This window comes from Pristiophorus japonicus, chromosome 21, assembly GCF_044704955.1.
Source record: "Pristiophorus japonicus isolate sPriJap1 chromosome 21, sPriJap1.hap1, whole genome shotgun sequence".
Taxonomy (NCBI): Eukaryota; Metazoa; Chordata; class Chondrichthyes; family Pristiophoridae; genus Pristiophorus; species Pristiophorus japonicus.
Window position 1 is genome coordinate 70,791,858 of NC_091997.1, and position 23,051 is coordinate 70,814,908.

At 49.4% G+C, this 23,051-nt stretch overlaps 1 protein-coding gene across 2 annotated transcripts in view; it reads left to right on the plus strand.

Moving 5' to 3' along the window:
- Window positions 1-18,313, plus strand: part of LOC139234101 (dual oxidase maturation factor 1-like) — a 31,461-nt gene extending 13,148 nt beyond the window's left edge. For both annotated transcript variants that reach the window (XM_070865040.1, XM_070865039.1), the window contains 7 exons: window positions 187-355; window positions 2,150-2,207; window positions 7,847-7,981; window positions 9,508-9,721; window positions 11,254-11,468; window positions 14,350-14,528; window positions 16,532-18,313. In XM_070865040.1, the coding sequence (XP_070721141.1) occupies window positions 209-355; window positions 2,150-2,207; window positions 7,847-7,981; window positions 9,508-9,721; window positions 11,254-11,468; window positions 14,350-14,528; window positions 16,532-16,552 (969 nt within the window). In that variant the 5' untranslated portion in view covers window positions 187-208 and the 3' untranslated portion in view covers window positions 16,553-18,313. The remainder of the gene's footprint in view (window positions 1-186; window positions 356-2,149; window positions 2,208-7,846; window positions 7,982-9,507; window positions 9,722-11,253; window positions 11,469-14,349; window positions 14,529-16,531) is intronic.
- The last annotated feature ends 4,738 nt before the right edge of the window (window positions 18,314-23,051 follow it).

A 23,051-nucleotide genomic window follows, 5' to 3' on the forward strand; every position in this document is an offset into this window, starting at 1 on the left:
ATCTGGTCATTATCACATTGCTGTTTGTGGGAGCTTGCTGTGCGCAAATTGGCTGCTGCGTTTCCCACAATACAACAGCGACTACATTTCAAAAAGTACTTCATCGGCTGTAAAGATCTTTGGGACAGCCGGTGGTCATGAAAGGCGCTATATAAATGCAAATCTTTCTTCTCTTGTCATTTGTAGGTATCCGCAAAGGACAGCAAAGATGACCTTTTATGATGGCATTTACCCCTTCTATCCAACGCCCAGAAGAGCAGTTGGGTTCAATACCACTGAAATTGTGATTATCATTACATTCTTAGTCTTCCTGTTGGCCTTTCTCATTATAAGCATCGGCATTTATGGGAAAGAAGTAAGTATCTGTTTAATTTAGCGTTTTATCCAGGAATGATTACTAATTTAATGAAGGGGTTTAGATGGGTTCTCAGTACAATCCTTACAGCAGAGAAGGTCAAGGGAAGGTTTAACAGAGGTGTTCAAAATCTTGAAGGGTTTTGATAGAGTAAATAAGGAGGCACTGCTTCCACTGGCAGAAGGGTCGGTAACTAGAGGGACAGAGAAGTAAGGTAATTAGCTGAAGAACCAGAAGGGAGATGAGGAGAATGTTTTTGCGCGGCGAGTTGTTGTGATTTGGAATGCGCTACCTGAAAGGGCGGTGGGAGCAGATTCAATAGTAACTTCCAAAAGGGAGTTGGTTACAGACTTGAAAGGGGAAAAAAATATCACCTGGGGAAAGAACAGGAGAGTGAGAGGAATTGAACAGCTCTTTCAAAGAGCTGGCACAGGCACGATGGGCCGAATGGGCCGCTGTATAATTGTAGAACGGTTACAGCATGGAAGGAGGCCATTCAGCCAGTCGAGCCCGTGCTGGCTCTCTGCAAGAGCACCTCAGCCAGTCCCATTCCCCTGCCCTTTCCCCGTAGCCCTGCAAATAATTTTTCTTTCAGCTACTTATCCAAATGTATCTCATCCTTGTTTACAAATCCCTCCATGGCCCTCGCCCCTCCCTATCTCTGTAATCTCCTCATGCCCCACAACCCCCTGAGATGTCTGCGCTCCTCTAACTCTGCCCTCCTGAGCATCCCTGATTATAATCGCTCAACCATCGGTGGCCGTGCCTTCTGTTGCCTGGGTCTCAAACTCTGGAACTCCCTCCCTAAACCTCTCCACCTCTCTACCTCTCTTTCCTCCTTCAAGGTGCTCCTTAAAACCTACCTCTTTGACCAAGCTTTTGTTCACCTGCGCTAATTTCTACTTATGCGGCTCGGTGTCAAATCAACACTCCTGTGAAGCGCCTTTCGATGTTTCACTATGTTAATCATCATCATAGGAAGTCCCTCCGAATCGAGGAAGACTTGCTTCCACTCCCAAAGTGATTTCTTTGATAGCTGAACAGTCCAATATGAGGGCCACAGACCCTGTTACAGGTGGGACAGACATTCGTTGGGGGAAGGGGGGGGTGGGACTGAGCTGTCGCACGCTCCTTCCGCTGCCTGCGCCTGACCTCTTCACGCTCGCGCCGTTGAGATTCGAAGAGCTCAATGCCCTCCCGGATGCACTTTCTCCACCTCGGGTGGTCTTTGGCCAAGGTCTCCCAGGTGTCAGTGGGGATGTCGCATTTTATCAGGGAGACTTTTTGAGGGTGTCCTTGTAATGTTTCCGCTGCCCACCTTTGGCTCGTTTGCCGTGATGGAACTCCCATATAGGGCAATTGCTTAGGGAGCCTTGTGTCTGGCATGCGAACTATATGGCCTGCCCAGCGAAGCTGATCGAGTGTGGTCAGTGCTTCAATGCTGGGGATGTTGGCCTGGCTGAGGACGCTGATGTTGGTGCGCCTGTCCTCTCAGGGAATTTGCAGGATCTTGCGGAGACATCGTTGTTAATATATCTCCAGCAACTTGTGGTGTCTACTGTACATGGTCCATGTCTCTGATCCATACAGGAGGGCGGTTATTACTATAGCCCTGTAGACCATGAGCTTGGTAGTAGATTTGAGGGCCTGGTCTTCGAACACTCTTTTCCTCAAATACAAGTTGTTGACTGTACAGTGCATTTGAAATATTGGTGTGGTACGGTCGCTATAGTGTCGGCTCTCTCCACCAATGGATGGTACTTTGTGCTTATAAGCTGTGTGATCATTTTCCAGAAATTCCACTGGTTTGTGAAGATAATACTAAGTCTCTTCATCGGTATCGTAATTGTTGGTGAGTATCGTCGGATCGACTCTTGTTAAGGGCAGTTCACATTGCAAACATGGGCACAATTCAAGGAGGGCCTGACCATGTAGCAATGTGCTGCATCACTTGGCCCTGATTTGACCTCATAGTTTTGTACCTCCCAGCAAATTGCTCCAGAGAAACGATTGCAGAAAGCAATTGCACAACACACAGTTCAGTATGAACTTGGCAGGGGTTGTGCCTCAGAGAGCAGCAGCGAGACACAGCTTGCTGTCGGGAATGAACAAAGACACTCTGTATGGGGAGCCAACTGCCTTGGTCAAAACTTGCACTTAAAGGCTGGGCCAACATTGCCAGCTATATGAAGTAGGTGTTCGCGGGGCAGGATAAGAGGATAAGAACATAAGAAATAGGTAATACGGCCCCCTCGAGCCTGCTCCATCATTCAATAAGATCATGGCTGATCTGATCATGGACTCTGCTCCACTTCCCTGCCCGCTCCCCAAAGCCCCTTATCCCCTTATCATTCAAGAAACTGTATTTCTGTCTTAAATTTATTCAATGTCCCAGCTTCCACAGCTCTCCCAGGCAGCAAATTCTACAGATTTACAACCCTCAGAAGAAATTCCTCCTCATCTCAGTTTTAAATGGGCGGCCCCTTATTCTAAGATCATGCCCTCTAGTTCTAGTCTCCCCCATCAGTGGAAACATCCTCTCTGCATCCACTTTGTCAAGCCCCCTCATAATCTTATATGTTTCAATAAGATCACCTCTCATTCTTCTGAATTCCAATGAGCAAGGCCCCACCGACTCAACCTTTCCTCATAAGTCAACCCCCTCATCCCCAGAATCAACCGAGTGAACCTTCTCTGAACTGCCTCCAAAGCAAGTGTATCCTTTCATAAATATGGAAACCAAAACTGCACACAGTATTCCAGGTGTGGCCTCACCAATACCCTGTATAGCTGTAGCAAGACTTCTCTGCTTTTATACTCCACCCCCTTCACACGTAACAGGGGTGGGTGCCTGCGACATTATCGATGCTTCTTCAATGTCCACCCTGCTCAAGCAAGAATATCGGCAGGGCAAGGCCGGGTGAGGGCATTCTGGCTTAAGAGTGGATTTTGAAATAATTCTTGCAATTTTCTGATTACTGCTGTCCGAATGGTGATTGATTTGATGTGCAATTGATTGATGTCCAACTGATTGTGTAATTGATTCCGCTTGTCCGACATCCAGTAACTGGAGGAGCAGAAATGTTCTCCAATTAAATATTGGGAAGACCAAAGCCATTGTCTTTGGTCCCTGCCACAAACTCCATTCCCCAGCCACCAGCTCCATCCCTCTCCCTAGCATCAATCTGAGGGTGGACAAGACTGTTCGCAACCTAGATGTTATATTTGATCCTGAAATGAGCTTCCGGCCACATATCCGCAGCATAACTAAGATCGTCTATTTCCACCTCTAACATCGCCCGTCTCTGCCTCTGCCTCAGCTCATCTGCTGCTGAAGCCCTCATCCATGCCTTTGTTACCTCTAGACTTGACTACTCCAATGCACCCTGGCTGGCCTCCCACATTCTACCCTACGTAAACTTGAAGTCATCCAGAACTCAGCAGCCCATGTCCTAACTCTCTCCAAGCCCCGCTCACCCATCACCCCCTATGCTCGCTGACCTACATTGGCTCCTGGTTAAGTAACGCTTCGATTTCAAAATTCTCATCCTTGTTTACAGATCCCTCCATAGCCTCGTCCCTCCCTATCTCTGTAACCTCCTCCAGCCCCACAAACCCCCCACCCTCCCTCCAGCCCAGAGATGTCTGCGCTCCTCTAATTCTGCCCTCTTGAACATCCCTGATTATAATCGTTCAACCATTGGTGGTCGTGCCTTCATCTGCCTGGGCCCCAAGCTCTGGAACTTCCTCCCTAAACCTCTTTCCTCCTTTTAAGACGCTCCTTAAAACCTATCTATTTGACCAGGCTTTCGGTCACCTGCTGTGATTTCTTGTTGTGCGGCTCCTCTGATATGTCTTAGAAACATAGAAACATAGAAAATAGGTGCAGGAGCAGGATATTCAGCCCTTCTAGCCTGCACCGCCATTCAATGAGTTCATGGCTGAACATGAAACTTCAGTACCCCCTTCCTGCTTTCTCGCCATACCCCTTGATCCCCCGAGTAGTAAGGACTTCATCTAACTCCCTTTTGAATATATTTAGTGAATTGGCCTCAACTACTGCCTTCGGATGTTTTACTACATTAAAGGTGCTATATAAACACAAGTTGTTGTTGTTGGATGGATGTACAATTGTTTCATCTGTAATTGGTTGCCATCGGGGGAGGGGAAAGAAGAGGGACACGGTGGGGGGGGGGGAACACACGGGATGGGGGGATACACTGGGTGGGGGAGGAGGGTAGGGGTAGGGGGAGGGGTGACACCAGAGGTTCCCTCCCCTCCCCAACAGAACTTCCCAGTGAGTTTAGGAAAAGGGGGGGGGGGGGGAGGGGGAGGGAGGTGGAAGCCCAGTGGACCCAAGACCCACCTCACTTCCCATCCTCCTCGCACTCGCTCGGGGCCCAGGAGAGTAAGGGTCTCTGTGTGTGGACAAGAATGGTGGACAATATCTGAATTAGAGCATGGCCCACTCTGCCTAAGTTTCCACAATTCGTTTGCTGACATGCAGCGAAAAAAATTATGCAGACCGCCAGGGAATCATCCCGTCGGCAAATGGTTCACAAAACTCCAACAGGGGGCGCTGCATGATGGGCCGAATGGCCTCCTTCTGTGCTGTATAATTCTACCCTACAACTTGGAAACATCATAAAATATATATATTTTTTTAAAATTCGTAGCCAATCGTTCCAATTCTTTGTCAAATCACAAACGCCAGAGGTCACCTTGCACATGCCAAGGATCACTCTGCGCCAATGCTCTTAGCCAAAAGGCCAGAGCCACTGCACCGTTCCTGGAAGTACTGCAATACCAGGTTCGTGCCATGGAGGTGGATGGGTCAGGTGGATGGGTCAAACCTCCCCACCCTCCTTCTGTGCTGTATAATTCTACCCTACAACTTGGAAACATCATAAAATATTTTTTTTTTTTTTATATTCGTGTCCAATCGTTCCAATCGTTCCAATTCTTTGTCAAACGCCAGAGGTCACCCTGCACCAGTCAAGGATCACTCTGCGCCAATGCTCTTAGCCAAAAGGCCTAGAGCCACTGCACCGTTCCTGGAAGTACTGCAATACCAGGTTCGTGCCATGGAGGTGGATGGGTCAGGTCCCCCACACACCTCCGTGGAGGTGGATGGGTCAGGTCCCCCACACACCTCCGTGGAGGTGGATGGGTCAAGCCATCCCACCCACCTCCTGTTTACAAAAATGTAAGCATATACTTTCCTGACCAGGGAGAAACCACCCGGAGGTCATGGTGGCTGGTCAGGTTAGTTATGCAGATCTTAGCCAAAAGGCCGAGAAGCGACTTGGAAACATCATAAAATATTACTATGACGACACTCATTTATCAATGAGAACATAACTGGAGATGTAGACCTGACCCGACCTTGACCTGATGCCTACTCAGTATAGTGTCCTGTGACTTGGCTCACTAGTGTCATTTACTGCATGGGAGTGGAGGGCACATGGCTGGGGTACTGCGTGGGGCCCAAGGCACCGTTAATTCATCACTGGGTACAAGAAAAGTTTCACAACCTGAACTTGAGAGTGCAAATTGTCCCGAAGACAAGTGTCATATCATATAAAACAACAGCTAAAACTCAAAATGCAAGTGGCTCGACAGGCATAAGAACCATTCGCCCTGGAGAGGTGTAACGTTTGTAGAAGTAAATTCAAAGCTACAAAGGAGAAATGGGCATGTAGGAAGTTACCCAGCTTAATATTTATCCACATGCTCCTTCCACAATAAAGCCAAGTAAAATAAATAGCAACTCCACTCACCCGGACAATGCTTGCTGAGCACAGCCGCAGGAACCTGAGTGACCAGGAGAGGGCAACAGATGCACCAACAGTTCATTGAATCGGACATGTACGCCGATGGTCAACGGCGGCAGACTAAAACGCGGCAAATCGAAGCAATTGGAAAAATTATATTTCAATCGACTGAATTGCAAAAGCGTTGCATGTGGAGACAAGAGTCTTTGCGGATACTGAATTTGTAGTTGGGCCAGGGAATTACATAAGAACATAAGAATTAGGAGTAGGCCATACGGCCCCTCGAGCCTGCTCCGCCATTCAATAAGATCATGGCTGATCCGATCATGGACTCGGGTCTACTTCCCTGCCCGCTCCCCATAACCCCTTATTCCCTTATCGGTTACAAAATTGCCTATCTCTGTCTTAAATTTATTCAATGACCCGGCTTCCACAGCCCTCTGAGGCAGCGAATTCCACAGATTTACAACCCTCCGAAAAGAATTCCCTCCTCATCTCCGTTTTAAATACGACAAGACTTGGATTGAAATGGGCAGATAAAGCTCAGTTTGTACAAATTGCACCGATTGGAAGAATGAATCGGAGACACAGTTACTCAGTGACTGCATGGGAGGCTGCGTGATGTGACAGGGCAGTAGACCCTGCATTTAGTATGTCCAGTCATCGACTGAGTAATGCCACAACATAGCCGTGACTAAGGAGACACTTGCCTTGGAGGCAGTGCAGCGAAGGCTCACTAGACTGATTTCTGGGCAGAGGGCTGTCCTATGATGATAGATTGGGACTATACTCTCTGGAGTTTAGAAGAATGAGAGGTGATCTCATTGAAACATACCAAATTCTGAGGGGGATTGACCGGGTAGATGCTGAGAAGTTATTTCCCCCAGGCTGGAGTGGCTAGAACCAGAGGTCACAGTCTCAGGATAAGGGGTCGGCCATTTAAAACCAAGATGAGGAGGAATTTCTTGACTCGGAAGGTTGTGAATCTTTGGAATTCTCTGCCCCAGAGGGCTGTGGAGGCTCCGCCTCTGAATATATTCAAGGTGGAGATCGATAGATTTTTGGACTCTAGGGGAATCAAGGGATATGGGAATCGGGCGGGAAAATGGAGTTGAGGTAGAAGATCAGCCGTGATCTTATTGAATGGTGGAGCAGCTCGAGGGGATTTATAGCTGACTCCTGCTCCTATTTCTTGTGTGACATGTGCTGAAAATAAAATCCAGGTTGAACCTCCCTTATCCAGAACTCCCTTATCCTCAACCACCTCTCGTCCAGAACCATTCCCGGCCGCTCTGACATGAACAAATTGAAGTCCTTCCTCGCTGCCGACTCGCGTAATCGCTGGCCTGACCCCGCGATCCCCCGCAATTTTCCCTCTTTTCCCCCCCCCCCCCACCCCCCCCCCCCCCCAGGTCACCATCTCTCTGCCGCACTCCCAGCCCCAAGCCAGCCAGCCCCGATATCCCCTTGGCTCAGTACCTGTACCATCCAATTTAACGTGACCACCCCTCATCCGGAAAAATCCCTTATCCGGAACAGGCCAGGTTCCGCGGGTTCTGGATAAGGGACGTCCAACCTGTAGAGAGAAAAGTGTGGCTTTATGATATCGGATCAGACCTGTGCAGACATGTGATTGAAACTAAATAGGACCAGCAAAGCATGTCTTCACACATCTGATGAAGAGCAAGTCTAATGATGTCCTTTATTCCTCTTTCAGCCGTCAACTTTACCAATGACTGGGAGAGGGGATATGCCACAGTGACCACCACCTACAAATCTTTCAGCACCCAGGTGATCGAGGCGGAGATTGGGCTCCATGTTGGGCTAAAAGGAGTAAATGTAACTCTCAGAGGTAGTGCTTCAATGTCTCCTACATTTGTTGAGTGTGACAGTGCAACGGCTGTGGGCATTGGGCCAGTGACCCAGACCTCACTGTTTGCTGGGTGCAGCAGTAACCCGGCCACCCCAAGCTGTGACGTGGAATTCAACCAACCTGGCGACTAGGTGGGCTGGCTCCAGGGTGATGGTCATGGAAGCTGCCAGATTGCTGGTTTAAAAACCCAACCCTCTCACAGATGCCCTTCAGGGATCACACTGGGTACCTGGTCCGGGCTGCTTGTGACTGCTGCCCCACACTTTGTGGGTCAACTCTGAAATGGTCTCTAGTATCACCTGTTGGCTCAGTGGGCAGCACCCTCGCCTCTGGGTCAGGAGGCCATGGGTTCAAATCCCACTTTGGGGACTTGAGCACATAAATCTAGGCTGACACTCCAGTGGAGTGCTGCACTGTCGGAGGTGCCGTCTTTTGGATGAGACGTTAAACCGAGGCCCCGTCTGCACTCTTGGATGGATGTAAAAGATCCCATCGCGCTATTTTTAAGAAGAGCAGGGGTAGTTCTCCCCGGTGTCCTGGCCAATATTTTATCCCTCAATCAACATCACTAAGAAAAGATTATCTGGGTCATTATCACATTGCTGTTTGTGGGAGCTTGCTGTGCACAAATTGGCTGCCGCGGTTCCCACATTACAACAGTGACTACACTCCAAAATGTACTTCATTGGCTGTAAAGGGCTTTGGGACGTCCGGTGGTTGTGAAAGGCGCTATATAAATCCAAGTCTCTCTTAAATCTGTGTCCTCTGGTTCTCGACCCTTCCGCCAGTGGGAACAGTTTCTCACTATCCACTCTGCCCGGGCCCCTCATGATTTTGAACGCAATCATTCAGGGTACGAGTGCATAGCTGGAGGACAGAGGCTAAGCTTGAGACCGGGCTTGTGCTCCATACCATTGTATTGTATCATTAAAGGTCTAAGACCATCTGGGGCTCCAAATTGTCCCTCTCCTTAAGGCCTGTTCCCACCGCCAGTCGGCGTCCACGCTGCGGAGTGGAGAGGCCGCTGACGTTTGCTCGCCCAATTGCCCCTCCCCAGGTTTCCCGGCAGTGCCACGATCCTCCCCCCCCCCCTTTACCGCTCTGCTGCTGCCGATCCTCGGTAAGCGCGTCTTCACCGTGCGCACCGCCGATCTAACCCGGCCCCCCCCCCCCCCGATGGTGACCCTCCCCTCGGAAAATCTTCGGCCCGCCTGGCGGTGCCAAAACCTGGTTTTCCCCGGTAGTCCAGTGAGGCCGTGGCTGTGCGGGGAGGGCGCACTGCCACGACCGCCATGTTTGTTTTTTTGTCGGCCGACTGCCAGATCCGGCCAAAAATTATGCCCCCCCGGGTTCGGCCGGGCCACCAACAGGCAGCTTGGCTCCGGCCTCTTTCGGGCGGGGGTGGGGGGGGGCAATTTCTACCCCTCTTGCGTATTAGTTGTAAAACAAAACCTCAATGCTACCCAACGAAAGCTAATGTGCTTCACGTCGCACTGTACCTGCAGGACTGCCCGAGAACCAGCTGAATGAAACTATCAACTACAACGAAGAGTTCCTGTGGCAGCTGGGACTGCGCTACGAAACCCAGTACCGCAAAGGGCTGGAGAGGGGCCTCCCGGATCCAATCTTGTACGTAGCGGAGAAGTTTACCCCCAACAGCCCGTGTGGCATTTATTCACAGTACAAGGTCTCGGGCCACTACGCCTCAGCCACGATGTGGTAAGTTTCTGCAACAAGATGCAAGATTAGAATCACGGGTCACACACACACAAACAGAGTACCCAAAGGGTCCTGGGAGTTGGAGGGCGTTTTATTAATGAGTGGCAGTTTAAGCATAATCGGATACAACATGCGATTTAAGATGGATATAGCAGACATACAACCCATAACAGATGAGAACGATCTCTGTCCCCAGAACTGTGATATATTCTCTACCACATTATACACACACGCACTTGTAAGATGGCGCGACAGGAACTTGTCAGGTGACCTAGTCACATGATGCTTTTGTTGCATTTCCAGCAATGGCTGCATTACCACAGCAGTCCACTAGGTTGAGCTCTATATTATAGGAACGGATGGACATTGAGGCAGAGCGGTGATCTTGGAACAGATCCCGAGCTGGTGGCGGTGTCAGGCTGAAGCCTGCATGGGGTCCACCTCCGAGGTTTGAGTTTGACCAAGGTGTTAGGCCAAAGCCCACGAGATATTTTAAAACTGAGATGAGGAGGAATTTCTTCTCTCTGAGGCTTGTAAATCTGTGTGGAATTCTCTGCCCCAGAGAGCTGTGGAGGCTGGATCATTGAATATATTTAAGGCGGAGATAAACAGATTTTTGATCGATCAGGGAACGAAGGGTTATGGGGAGCGGGCGGGGAAGTGGAACCGAGTCCATGATCAGATCAGCCATGATCTTATTAAATGGCGGAGCAGGTTCGAGGGGCCATATGGCCGACTCCTGCTCCTATTTCTTATGAGATCCACCTTGAGGAAACTCTGCAGTCTTTCTGTTTCTCTCTCTCGGTCGCCCGTTTTTTTGCCTTCTCTCGATGGGCCGGTGGATACCTGGTGTGAATCATTTTTTTACCCATCCATTGATCCAATTATAAGGGAGAGGGTACCATGGACAGACCCCTCCCATCTTGCTGAGGTCAGATTATTTCTGTTCTAAGTGTCTTGTTATCTTTCTAAAGACATTGGGGCTGAAATTGTATCCCGCCATTCTTGGTTGTTGACCTCCTCTGCTAAAGGAGATAGGTCCTTCCTATCCACTCTATTCAGGCCCCTCATAATTTTATACACCTCAATCAGGTCTCCCCTCAGCCTCCTCTGTTCCAAAGAAAACAACCCCAGCCCCTCCAACCTTTCCTCATAGCTAAAATTCTCCAGTCCAGGCAACATCCTCCTAAATGTCCTTTGTACCCTCTCTAGTGCAACCACATCTTTTCTGTAATGTGGTGACCAGAACTGCACGCAGTACTCCAGCTGTGGCCTAACTAGTGTTTTGTACAGTTCAAGCATAACCTCCTTGCTCTTGTATTCTATGCCTCGGCTAATAAAGGCAAGCATTCCGTACGCCTTCTCAACCGCACCTTATCAACCTGGCGAACTCGAGGGGATACAAGCCCAGTCTCTGCAGCCACTCCCTCAACAATTTAACCCTTTGAGCCCCATATGCACAAAGTTGGCTTGCGTGTGATTTTTAAAGATTAAGAAAGGATCGTTCTATTTTTGTGTTCTCTGCTCAACAGGGTGGCTCTGTGTGCCTGGATGCTGTCCAATATCCTTCTGTGGCTCCTTCTTTTCTTCCATGGAGGGTACATGCTGCTGATAACCGGTTCATTCATGATCTTCTCGTTGATCTCATTCGGCACGACCAGACAGGCACCACTCTGCGACATCACCTTTGACAACGTGGTGCTGAAGAGTGCCCTCGGTCCGTCCTTTTGGCTGACTTTAGTGACGGGTGAGTACCGGGGTCCAGCCATTCTTGGTTAGGGGTGCGGGGAAGTGGGGGAGACACGTTAATTCATTTCATTCTCTGGTATCTACTGCAGACTCATGCAACGGGGACAGCCATTAACGGGAGCAATTTTAATAGACAAGTGCAACTGGTTACAAACAGTAACACAAGGCAGCAAGTACAAGAGATGAATATTATCCTATTTCCCACCCCCCCCCCCCGCCAATCCTTTGGAGAGCAGGCGACTACGAGTGTTAAAGCTGTCTTATCCGTTGTTCTGACCGCCACTCTGCCCATCCCTCATTCTTTAAGGCAGTTGGAGGTGCCGCCTTTCGGATGAGACGTTAAACCGAGGCCCCGTCTGCTCTCTCAGGTGGACGTAAAAAATCCCATGGCACTATATCGAAGAAGAGCAGGGGAGTTATCCCCGGTGCCCTGGCCAATATTTATCCCTCAATCAACATAACAAAAAAACAGATTATCTGGTCATTATCACAGTGCTGTGTGTGGGAGCTTGCTGTGCACAAATTGGCTGCCGCATTTCCCACATTACAACAGTGACTGCACTCAAAGTACTTCATTGGCTGTAAATCTCTTTGAGATGTCCAGTGGTCGTGAAAGGCGCTATATAAATGCAAGTCTTTCTTTCCTTAGACATCCTCAACTCCATGTTTTTAAAATTTATTTGTTTTTTTTTTACGGGATGTGGGCTTCGTTGGCAAGGCCAGCATTTATTGCCCATCCCTAATTGTCCCTTGAGAAGGTGGTGGTGAGCCGCCGTTTCAGAGGGCAATTAAGAGGCAACCATATTGCTGTGGGTCTGGAGTCACGTACAGGCTAGACCGGGTAAGGGCGGCAGATTTCCTTCCCTGAAGGACGTTAGTGAACCAGATGGGTTTTTACAACAGTCCAGTAATTTCATTGTCACCATTACTGATACTAGCTTTTTATTAAATTAAAGATTTATTTATCAACTGTATTTAGGTTCCCCAGCTGCCATGGTGGGATTTGAACTCGGGTCTCTGGATCATTAGCCCAGGCCTCTGGATTATAACCAGTAACATAACCACTGGGCTAACCGTTCCCATTATGTGACCATGATTTGAGCTATCCTCAGCCAATCAGCGATGTTGTAACCTCAATTACCCATCTATGTACATGTATGCATTTTGTTTCTGAAATAAAAAATGCTGTAAACACTGAGCAGGTCAGGCAGCATGTATGGAAAGAGAAACAGAGTTAAGAACATAAGAATTAGGAGCAGGAGTCGGCCATTTGGCCCCTTGAGCCTGCTCCGCCATTCAATAAGATCATGGCTGATCTTCGACCTCAACTCCACTTTCCCGCCCGATCCCCATATCCCTTGATTCCCCTAGAGCCCAAAAATCTAGCAATCTCTGTCTTGAATATACTCAACGACTCAGCACCCACAGCCCTCTGGGTTGGAGAATTCCAAAGATTCACCACCCTCTGAGTGAAGAAATTTCTCCTCTTGTCAATTGGCAATTGATGCCAGATCAATTGTTAATTTTAAATCTCAGATCGATAGTTTTCTGTTAACCAAATTTATTAAGGGATAGGGGCCAAAGGCAGGTGGGTGGAGTTAGGTCGCAGATCAGCTGCAATCTCACTGAATGGCGGAGCAGGCACGAGGGGCCGAATGGCCGACTCCAGTTCCTATGTTGCCGCCTTCATCTCAGTCTTAAATGGCCGATCCCTTATCCCAAGACTGTGACCCCCAGTTCTAGACTCTTCAGCCGGGGAAAACAACCTCTCAGCATCTACCCTGCCAATCCCACCCCAGAATCGTTTACGTTTCCATGAGATCACCTCTCCTTCTAAACGCAAGAGCGTACAGGCCCAATCCATTCAACCTCATATCGGGTCGATGACCCTTCATCAGAAATGGAAGAAGTTAGAGATTTAATGGCTTTTAAGCAAGTGCAGAGCCAAGGAAAATGGCGGGAGAGGATGGCTAAACTGTGATTCCCTCCATATACACACACACACGCGCACACACACACACCCCCGTGAATAGTGACAGACAGTGCAAGATCCTCTGGACCATCCCACACAAATGCATCATGCCTTATTGATCACAATATTATATACTCCACACCCCACCTGGAATTGTGCGAGGATCTGGGAAAGGCGAAAAACCAAAGGGGTGAAAAATCTGGGAACTTGCTCTCCGAGCCCCGCTGAGGCGATCAAAACCTAGCCCAGGAGATCACTCTGGTTCTGAATGACGTTGTGCAGTGCCTATATTTCGTGCGCGCTGATCTCCGCTCCAGCCAGAAACGGGTCCCGCTCTCGTCAGACGAAATTCAGCGAATCTGTATTCACCACACGTTCCCAGAGATCCGCTATTCTCTGGGGTTAGAATCACCTCCCGACAATCGAACCACGCTCTGGCATTGCTCCAACTTGAAATTGTGAGCTTCCTCAAGGTCGTCGTCACAATGTCATAAGTGCCCGCCGTGGGCCTTCAATAAGAGCTGACCAAGGGTTGAATGTGGGAATGACTCTGGATACAGGCTAGGACCCCTGGGGTGGTGGGGTGGTGGGGAGGGGGGGTGGGTAGGCAGACAGCTCCTTCTCCCCACCGGACCTTCTGGTATGACTAACGGAGGACGATTCAGATGGGGCCCCCCCTTCCTGCCCCCCCCCCCCGTGGGTACCCACCAATGGAAGGGTAGTGATGGGACAGACCCCAATTTGAGGGGGTCGGCGACTGAGGTCTGGCAGGGACGGCACCTCAAAGCACTGAGCGACACCCACCAGCGGATCTTTGGGGGCGGGGGGCGTGGCCAGCCAAATTGTTCCACGCATGTTCGAGTCATGAAGCGAAAGGAGTTTGACTTTGCCTTTGTTGTCGTTGCAGCTTTGATCTGCTTAATGATCGGAATAGCCATCTTGGCGCTGAGTCTCTTTGCCCCGGAAACTTTGAACCGAGTCTTTCTGGTACCCGGCAACAACAATGAAGATGATAACGACAGCACTGAGTTTTACAATGTCGCCTACAGTGACAATGACAAAGCCACTCCCAGCATACAGCTACAAGTAAGAGCAGTATAGACTTGAAATCCTTCCGAGATGTCTGCACTTTGCCAACGCTGGCCTCGTGACCAGCCCCGATTTCCATCGCTCCACCATTGGCGGCTGTGCCTTCAGCTGCCTGGGCCCCCAAGCTCTCGAATTCCCTCCCTAAGCTTCTCTGCCTCACTCCTCCTTTATGACACTCTCTCTTTGACCAAGCTACCCTAATATCTCCTTTTTATATGGCTCGGTCAGAAGGTTGTGTGTTCAAGTCCCACTCCAGGAACTTAAGCACAAAAATCTAGGCTGACACTCCCAGTGCCATGCTGAGGGAGTGCTGCACTGTCGGAAGTGCTGTCTTTCGGATGAGACATTAAACCCAGGCCCCGTGTGCTCTCTCAAGTGGACGTAAAAGATCCCACGGCACTATTTCAAAGAAGCACAGGGGAATTATCCCCGGTGTCCTGGTCAATACTTATTCCTTATAATAAAAAAAACACTGGTTATCCGGGTCATTATCACATTGCTGTTTGTGGGAGCTTGCTGTGCGCAAATTGGCTGCCGCGTTTCCCCCATTACAACAGTGACTACACTCCAAAAGTTAATTGATTGATTGTAAAGTGCTTTGAGACATCCGGTGGTCGTGAACGGCGCTATATAAATGCAAGTCTGTCTTTCTTTTCGGTGTCAAGTTTTATTTGATAATGCCCCTGTGAAGCACCTTGGGACATTTTACTGTTTAAATGCAAGTTGTTCTATGTTTTGCCAACTTTCCTGAGACTCCTCCCAAGTTCTCCACACCCACAGTAACCCTTGGCCGCCAGCCATGTGCGTGGGAAAACCGCGGGGGGACATCCCATAATTTTCTGTCCCTTAATTTTAGCCAAATATGATTACACCAATGTGCACGTGCACTGGCCAAACAGTCACAGACCGTATCCTCAGGCACCAGAGACCACCTTGCCGTTAGTTCCCACCAGACCTGAAACAGTAACCGAAGGTAAGGACAGAGTGTCACTCCCGAGACTCAGCCGGCAATATAAAGGCAGCAACTCGCCAAGGCTTCTTCGGCAACACCTCCCGAACCCGCGACCTCTACCGCCTAGAAGGACAAGGGCAGCAGGCGCACGGGAACACCATCACCTCCACGTTCCCCTCCAAGTCACACACCATCCTGACTTGGAAATATATCGGCCGTTCCTTCATCGTCGCTGGGTCACAATCCTGGAACTCCCTCCCTAACAGCACTGTGGGAGCACCTTCACCACACGGACTGCAGCGGTTCAAGAAGGCGGCTCACCACCACCTTCCCAAGGGCAAATAGGGACGCTCAATAAATGCTGGCCTTGCCAGCGATGCCCACATCCCTAAAATGAATTTTAAAAAGAACATAAGAATTAGGAGCAGGAGTCGGCCATTCGGCTCCTCGAGCCTGCTCCGCCATTTAATAAGATCATGGCTGATCTTCTACCTCAACTCCAATTTCCCGCACTATCCCCATATCCCTTGATTCCTTAATATTAAAAAATTTATCGATCTCTGCCTTGGATATACTCAGAGCCTCCACAGCCCTCTGGGGCAGAGAATTGCAAAGATTCACCACCCTCTGAGTGAAGAAATTCCTCCTCATCTCAGTCCTAAATGAGGAGGACCCCTTATTCTGACACTGTGGGACCCCTGGTTCTAGACTCCCCAGCCCGGGGGAAACCACCTCCCTGCATCTACCCTGACAAGTCCCTGTAAGAATTTTGTATGTTTCAATGAGATCACCTCTCATTCATCTAAACTTTACAGAATACGGAATATTGATGCAGAATAAAACTCTGTCCGCCCCAACTGCAGAAGAGTCTGTCCCCCTTCACTCTGCTACTGTGACGTGTCTGGCCGGTGAGGCGTGCTACTTTAAGGCAATGATTTCTGTATTTCAGCCCCCCACGCACACAGTAATGCATTTCCAAACTCTTTCTACATAAAACATTTGAATCTTACACACAACATCATTGGACTTTTCTGTTCTTTCTTTCCAGAGACGGGATCATGCTGTATAATCGAGAGAGAAAACATAAACTCTGTCTTGGATGTGCATCTACTTTTAGATCTACATCCCACAGAAAGCCACAGCCTAGTTTGCCTTTTCAAGAGCGAGATCCTTGCAATCAGCCTCGGCCGGAGACCCCACACGTTTCCCGGCACCGTCCGAGACCATTTTCTCGACCCTTGTCTTTTTTTTAATACCACGTCTGCAGAAAGAGGCTTAAACCTCCAACGCTAGTAGAGAAACGCAATATTTTTTTTTAGTTCTAACCCCATTACTGTTTTCACACAGAGCCCCGGTCCCCGAGAGGTCAGCTTGGAGGGATTCCAACTCGGGGCGGCAGAGCATTAAGCCCGAGAAGTTGAGCGCTTGCTCCCGGCTGGCTTTCGATTCGGTGGGAGGTGCCGACCACATGTTGGTTTTTGCCCCCACCCCAAAATTAATGGGGGCGGGTTTGGGGGAAAGGGCTTGAGGAAGGGGGCACCCCCAGTGTTTGAGAATCGGACAGTATTATGCGGGTCAGAGCTGCCAGCAGATCGCATGCCGCACTGTGTGTTTAGATTGTGCCCGAGCTAACAATGAGTTGAGTCCCGAACATGCGCTCCGCTCCATGAGCCCATTCAATCGACATTGAGGTCCAAAGGGCTAGAAATTTGGTGGGTGAGCGCCTCCGGTTATTGCCCGGGGAGGGGGTTCATTGGTTGGCGATCGGGCGCGGCCAATTCAGCCACGCCCGCGAACTTCGGTGACGGTTTAGCGCTGGCACTAACACTTTACCGCCTCGTCCTCTCGCGCCCCACAGATCGTGACGTCACAAAATGCGCAACGCCCCGTTTCTGCCCCGGATATGAAATTTCCCCCCCCCCCCCCCCCCGCACTGTATCGCCGGGCATTGACAGCGCCCGCAAGAGAAGGCGTTGTGAACTCGGCCGGCCGCTTGGGGAGCGCTGATTAAAGGGAATGGACTTCGGGTAGGCTAACCCTTTATTATTTGCGCCAGTCGAGTGCCTGTGCAAAGTTGTTCATGTTTCACTGGTGCCAGATGTCCAAGTCCTCCACTTTGCGAGCGTGCTTGAGGCCGTCACACACTTTGCGAGCGTGTTTGGGGCAGCCACACAAGTCGCCTGGCAACGCAGAACTGCCGACAACCAGCTTGTGCAGCATCACGGGCCCTTCCCTTTAAGCGGGGGACGCAGGCTCTGATTCCGTGCGCAATGCGCTCCACATTGTTCAGCGCTCCGCCGGCCCCGCCCTGCTCTCGCACTTTAGCGTCGAAGGGAGAAGTGCTTCGTGCTTGACTCTGCGCTCCACCTCCTTCTTGGAGCACGGAAACGGAGTATCGCTGGAGGAGAGATTGATTAGCGCCTGGCACCACTTTTACAACTTTTCAAAAATTTGGCGCCGCAGTTTTTCTCGCCCAAACTCACTTTTTTCAGTTGCTGGCTATGCTGCAAGAATTTGCCGTACAATATAAAATGGTCTCAATCGCTACAGAGACCGGTTGGACTCAACTCTCTCAGTTCGGGCACAGACCGTCTTTTTGATTTGTTTGGAAGGAATGGAATTTATATTCACCTTCTACAATTAGATGATGAATTTCTTAAATATTTGCAAGATTGAGGAAATACGTTCCAGTAGTTTTTTCAGCTGGCCAATGAAAATGAATATTGTTCTCTGCTTGTAAATATATAGATACATATACTTTGAAAGAATGTTCTCCAGATTTAAAAAAATGTTACTTTTGTTAAAAAAAAATAAAGATCAACGTGACCTATTTGCAACGAGCGGTGAAATGTTTAAATGCCCTGGATGGCAAGCTGTCCCATCGCTGCAAGGGCAAATCATTTGGTGCATTTATAAAAATCAGCAACAATAGGAAAAGAGAATGCCCGTGCTTTCGGCCGCATGTGTTATATATGTAGACTATAGATATACTCTCTGTGTAGGCATTGTATAGTTGCATAAAATGGAGACTTATTACCTGATGTACTATCAATAAGGTTTACACTGTGTATATACTATGCTGGCACCACTAGAGGGTGCAACTGGTGGAGACCGGTGCCCCTGTGGCAGAGGCTGTCCACCAGAGGGCACTGCGGTGGGAGACCTGAGGGTCACCTGCATAGGTGTGCAGGGCCCAGTATAAAAGACTGCCCACCATGCTTGTGCCTCACTCTGGAGTTACGAATAAAGGACCAAGGTCACTACAGTTTGAGTACAACACAGTGTAATGCATTTATGAATGACTCCACGAGGCAGACATAACAGCATGAGTTGCAGCCTGGACACCCGTGTAATGTATTTGCTTCATGGGTTCTTTGCTTAAGAATTCATAGCAACACATTGCAATTAAGATCTAGTTGGTTTATTAGCAAAGGTTTAACAATCACACTCATCATAGGCAGTCCCTTGGAATCGAGGAAGACTTGCTTCCACTCTTAACATGAGTCCTTAGATGGCTGAACAGTCCAATACGAGAACCACAGTCCCTGTCACAGGTGGGGCAGATAGTGGTTGAAGGGAAGGGTGGGCGGGGAGCTTGGTTTGCCGCACGCTCCTTCCGCTGCCTGCGCTTGATTTCTGCATGCTCTCGGCAATGAGACTCTAGGTGCTCAGCGCCCTCCCGGATGCACTTCCTCCACTTAGGTGGTCTTTGGCCAGGGTTTCCCAGGTGTCAGTGGGGATGTTGCACTTTATAAGGGAGCCTTTGAGGGTGTCCTTGTAACGTTTCCTCTGCCCACCTTTGGCTCATTTGCTGTGAAGGAGTTCCGAGTAGAGTGCTTGCTTTGGGAGTCTCGTGTCTGGTATGCAGACAGTGTGGCCTGCCCAACGGAGCTGATCGAGTGTGGTCAGTGCTTCACTGCTGGGGATGTTGGCCTGGTCGAGGACGCTAATGTTGGTGCGTCTGTTCTCCCAGGGGATTTGTAGGATCTTGCGGAGACATCGTTGGTGGTATTTCTCCAGCAATTTGAGGTGTGTCACATGACTGGCTAAGCCTCTCACAACTCAACAGCTCTACAACTATTTTTGGTATAACTTTAAATGAAGTGCCCCCTTTTGTAAGGGCACGAAAACCCAAAAATTAAGGGAACCTGTTTAGAACAGCTTGGGGACAATTGGGTCACCTGCCCAGCAATGTGATTGCTGACTGCCTCACCACCTCCCGCTGTATTTCCTCAAACAACTTTCTCACCACTAAAATATCCGGAATTAAAATTGGCCTCTGTGCCCTCTAGTTAGGGTGGGGAAGGGAGTGGCAGAGTGAAAGGCAAGTAAGATTTCCAATTCCAGGTCAGGAATCCAGTGAGCCTCTGCTGGAAAGTGCGTGTTGGATCAGACTGGGTTACGATGCCTCCATGGTTAAATATCCTGCCACCCAGGGTGACACATGAAGAATGGCCACTTGGGTGAGGGACCGGAGGGGTTTCGGTTCCCAGAGAACCTCTCCCAGCACAAGTGCCTCCAGGAAAGGAGATACATAGAAGAAACTGAGGGTACGGGGAGAAATACAACAACTTGCATCTCTATAGCGCCTTTAGTAAAACCTCCCATGGTGCCTCACAAAAGCATTACCAAACACCATTTGACAAAGCCACATAAGGAGATATTAGGGCAGGTGACCAAAAGCTTGGTCAAAGAGGTAGGTTTTCAGGACCGTCTTAAAGGAAGAGAGAGTGGCGGAGAGGTTTAGGGAGGGAGTTCCAGAGCATGGGGCCCAGGCAACAGAAAGCACGGCCACCAATGGTTGAGCGATTATAATCAGGGATGCTCAAGAGGTCAGAATTTGAGAAGCGCAGACATCTCTTAGGGGGGTGGGATTGTGGGGCTGGAGAAGATTACAGAGATAGGGAGGGGCGAGGCCATGGAGAGATTTCAAAACAGGGATGAGAATTTTGAAATCGAGGCGTTGCTTTACTGAGAGCCAATGTAGGTCAGCGAGCACAGGGGGTGATGAGTGAGCGGGACTCGGTGCGAGTTAGGACATGGGGCAGCCGAGTTTTGGATGACCTCAGGTTTACGTAGGGTAGAATGTGGGAGGCCAGCCAGTCACGGAGAGAAAGGTGGGTTAATGGTCCTGGGGGACGGAACTGTGTAACGCGACTTAGAGTCAGAACTTGTTAAACGCTAAACCCAAACTTAGAAATTGACAGACACACATCGATGGCTTTGAATCCTTTATTGAGAAAGTGGTTTATTGACCATTTATAGTGGGGTACAGATCACAGGGAGAACTTAATCAGTAATTACATAGAATTTAGGGCACAGAAACATTCCGCTCGTGGTGCTCCTGAATAGCCGTGCAACTCACCCTACAAGAAGCAACAGTCCATCAAATATAATTCAGAAATTTAGGGGGGTGTTCGAACACCCTGAATGGTTCCCCCTCCCCTGCCTGGGTTAAGGGTGGGTGTGGGAGTAATTAGTCCAGCAACCCCTGCTGTCAAGTACCTGTCTGTGGATGTAGGCAAGAGCAGGATCAGGATTGGCTGAGTCACCTCCTCTCCCGCCCCCTTTGTTGGGTGAAGTGGACACCCACCGCTCTCTGTGTCTAACCTTACCGGCCCTACACGCGAGATCCAAAAGGGCGTCTGGCACCTGTGGACCGAGCCCCAGTGTGAGTTCACTCCTTTGGGAGAGCGAGCGGGCGGGGTGGGGGGGATGAAAAGGCATGAAAAACCTGAAACAGCATTTAAGGTTTGTGGCTAGATGGGTGTGAGAGAGCTGCAATAAATCCTGGGGAAAATGGGTAGTTTTACAAACAGAAAAAGTGGTGAAGTTAGGATTCAGCAGATTTGTTGTTCTCCCTGTAACGCTTTCATGCAAATTGCAAAGCTCTACAAGTGTGTTATGCTTAACAGGAATTAAAGGCAGTCTGATCTGCTTGACGCTAATCTGCTAAATTACACAACAATCATCCCCGAAGTATAGATGTGATGCGTTGGAGATGTTCGATGTTCGCCATATTATACTTTGAGCATTAATACATTGGTTTGGCATCTTAAAAATGTTTTAAGCGTGTCGATTAAATGTGATGCAAGAACATAACAAATACAAGCGGGAGTAGGCCATTCGGCCCCCCGAGTCTGCTCCGCTATTCAATGAGATCACGGCTGATTTTCTACCCAACTCCACCTTCCCTGCACTATCCCCATATCCCTTCATTTCCCTCAAGATCTGCGACAGCTTGGGCTGCCCGCTTTCCCAGGCGGTCCCGCTAAGGGGCGCTACGGGGATCAGCGCGAAACAAAAATCATAGCGCTGTTGATAGCGGAGGCGTTGCTCACCGGCTCGACACTCCCGGGCGGTACGGGTCCACGCCCCCGACACCGGTACACCGAATGCCACCAATGCCAGCACTCGCGGCTCCGACCCCCTTAGCATCCCCCCCTTGGTCACTCTTTCCAGGGGTGCTAAGGGACCGAATTTCTACCCCAAAGTCTATCGTTTGATACCTCATCCTACCCTGCCCTCGGGACCTCAACCTCTCCCCATCGCAGATCTTTTTTTTTAAGCTTTCTCTTTTGGTATTGCCGTAGTTCCCCCTTCATCCTGCTCACTTCCTTCTCTCGACAGCCTCACTGCATCTAAATAAAGGCTGAGCACACCATCACCCACTCAGGACCTCCAAACAGTGGAACTCCTCACCTCCATCAATCTTCCCTCCTGCCTGCCACATAAGAATTAGGAGCAGGAGTGGGTCATTTGGCCCCTCGAGCCTGCTCCGCCATTCAATAAGATCATGGCAAAAGAAATAAGGACAGAATGGAGCTGGGGATTAAAAAGTCTAGATTAGACAATAAGTTCGAACATTATAAAGCACCTTACAATGGGAGTCACATATAATCATTGACACTGTAATATATTTGCTTCGTGGGTTCTTTGCTTGAGCATTCATAGCAACACATTGCTATTAAGAACTAGTTGGTTTATTAACAAAGGTTTGACAATCACACTACACATTACCAGTTCATCCATTGATACCTTTACGTCTGCCTGCATCGCTCTTGGATCTGGCATTAAGATCAGCGTTCCATTGCATGCCCAATTTTCAGGAGCCTAAATCAAAGTGTGAAACGGTGAAAAGGGGAAGATGATTATTGCCCTAAACTCATTCTATGGGGCTGAATTCGCGGCCTCTGTGGGCGCTTACGAGGTGCGCACTTGCCCGTATGGGGGTTCCGCAAGTTGCGGGTTTGGGCATGTACTGGGCATGCAGCAAAACCCGGAACTCATGATCGGTCAAGAATCCAGGTACGGTAGTGTAGCAGTTACGTTACTGGACTAATAATCCAGGAATCCCTCCATGACCATTTGAAAAGCTGAATTAATTATTTTAAATCTGGAAGTCAAAAGCTGGTTATCAGTAAAAATCGCAACTGGTTCACTCATGCCCTTCAGGGGAGGATACCTGCCATCCTTGTGACTCCAGTCCCGCACCGACACGGTGAAGTGGCCAAGGCAGACACTTGGTTGGACCCGTTTCCCACTGGGGCAGAGACCACCTCTTACAG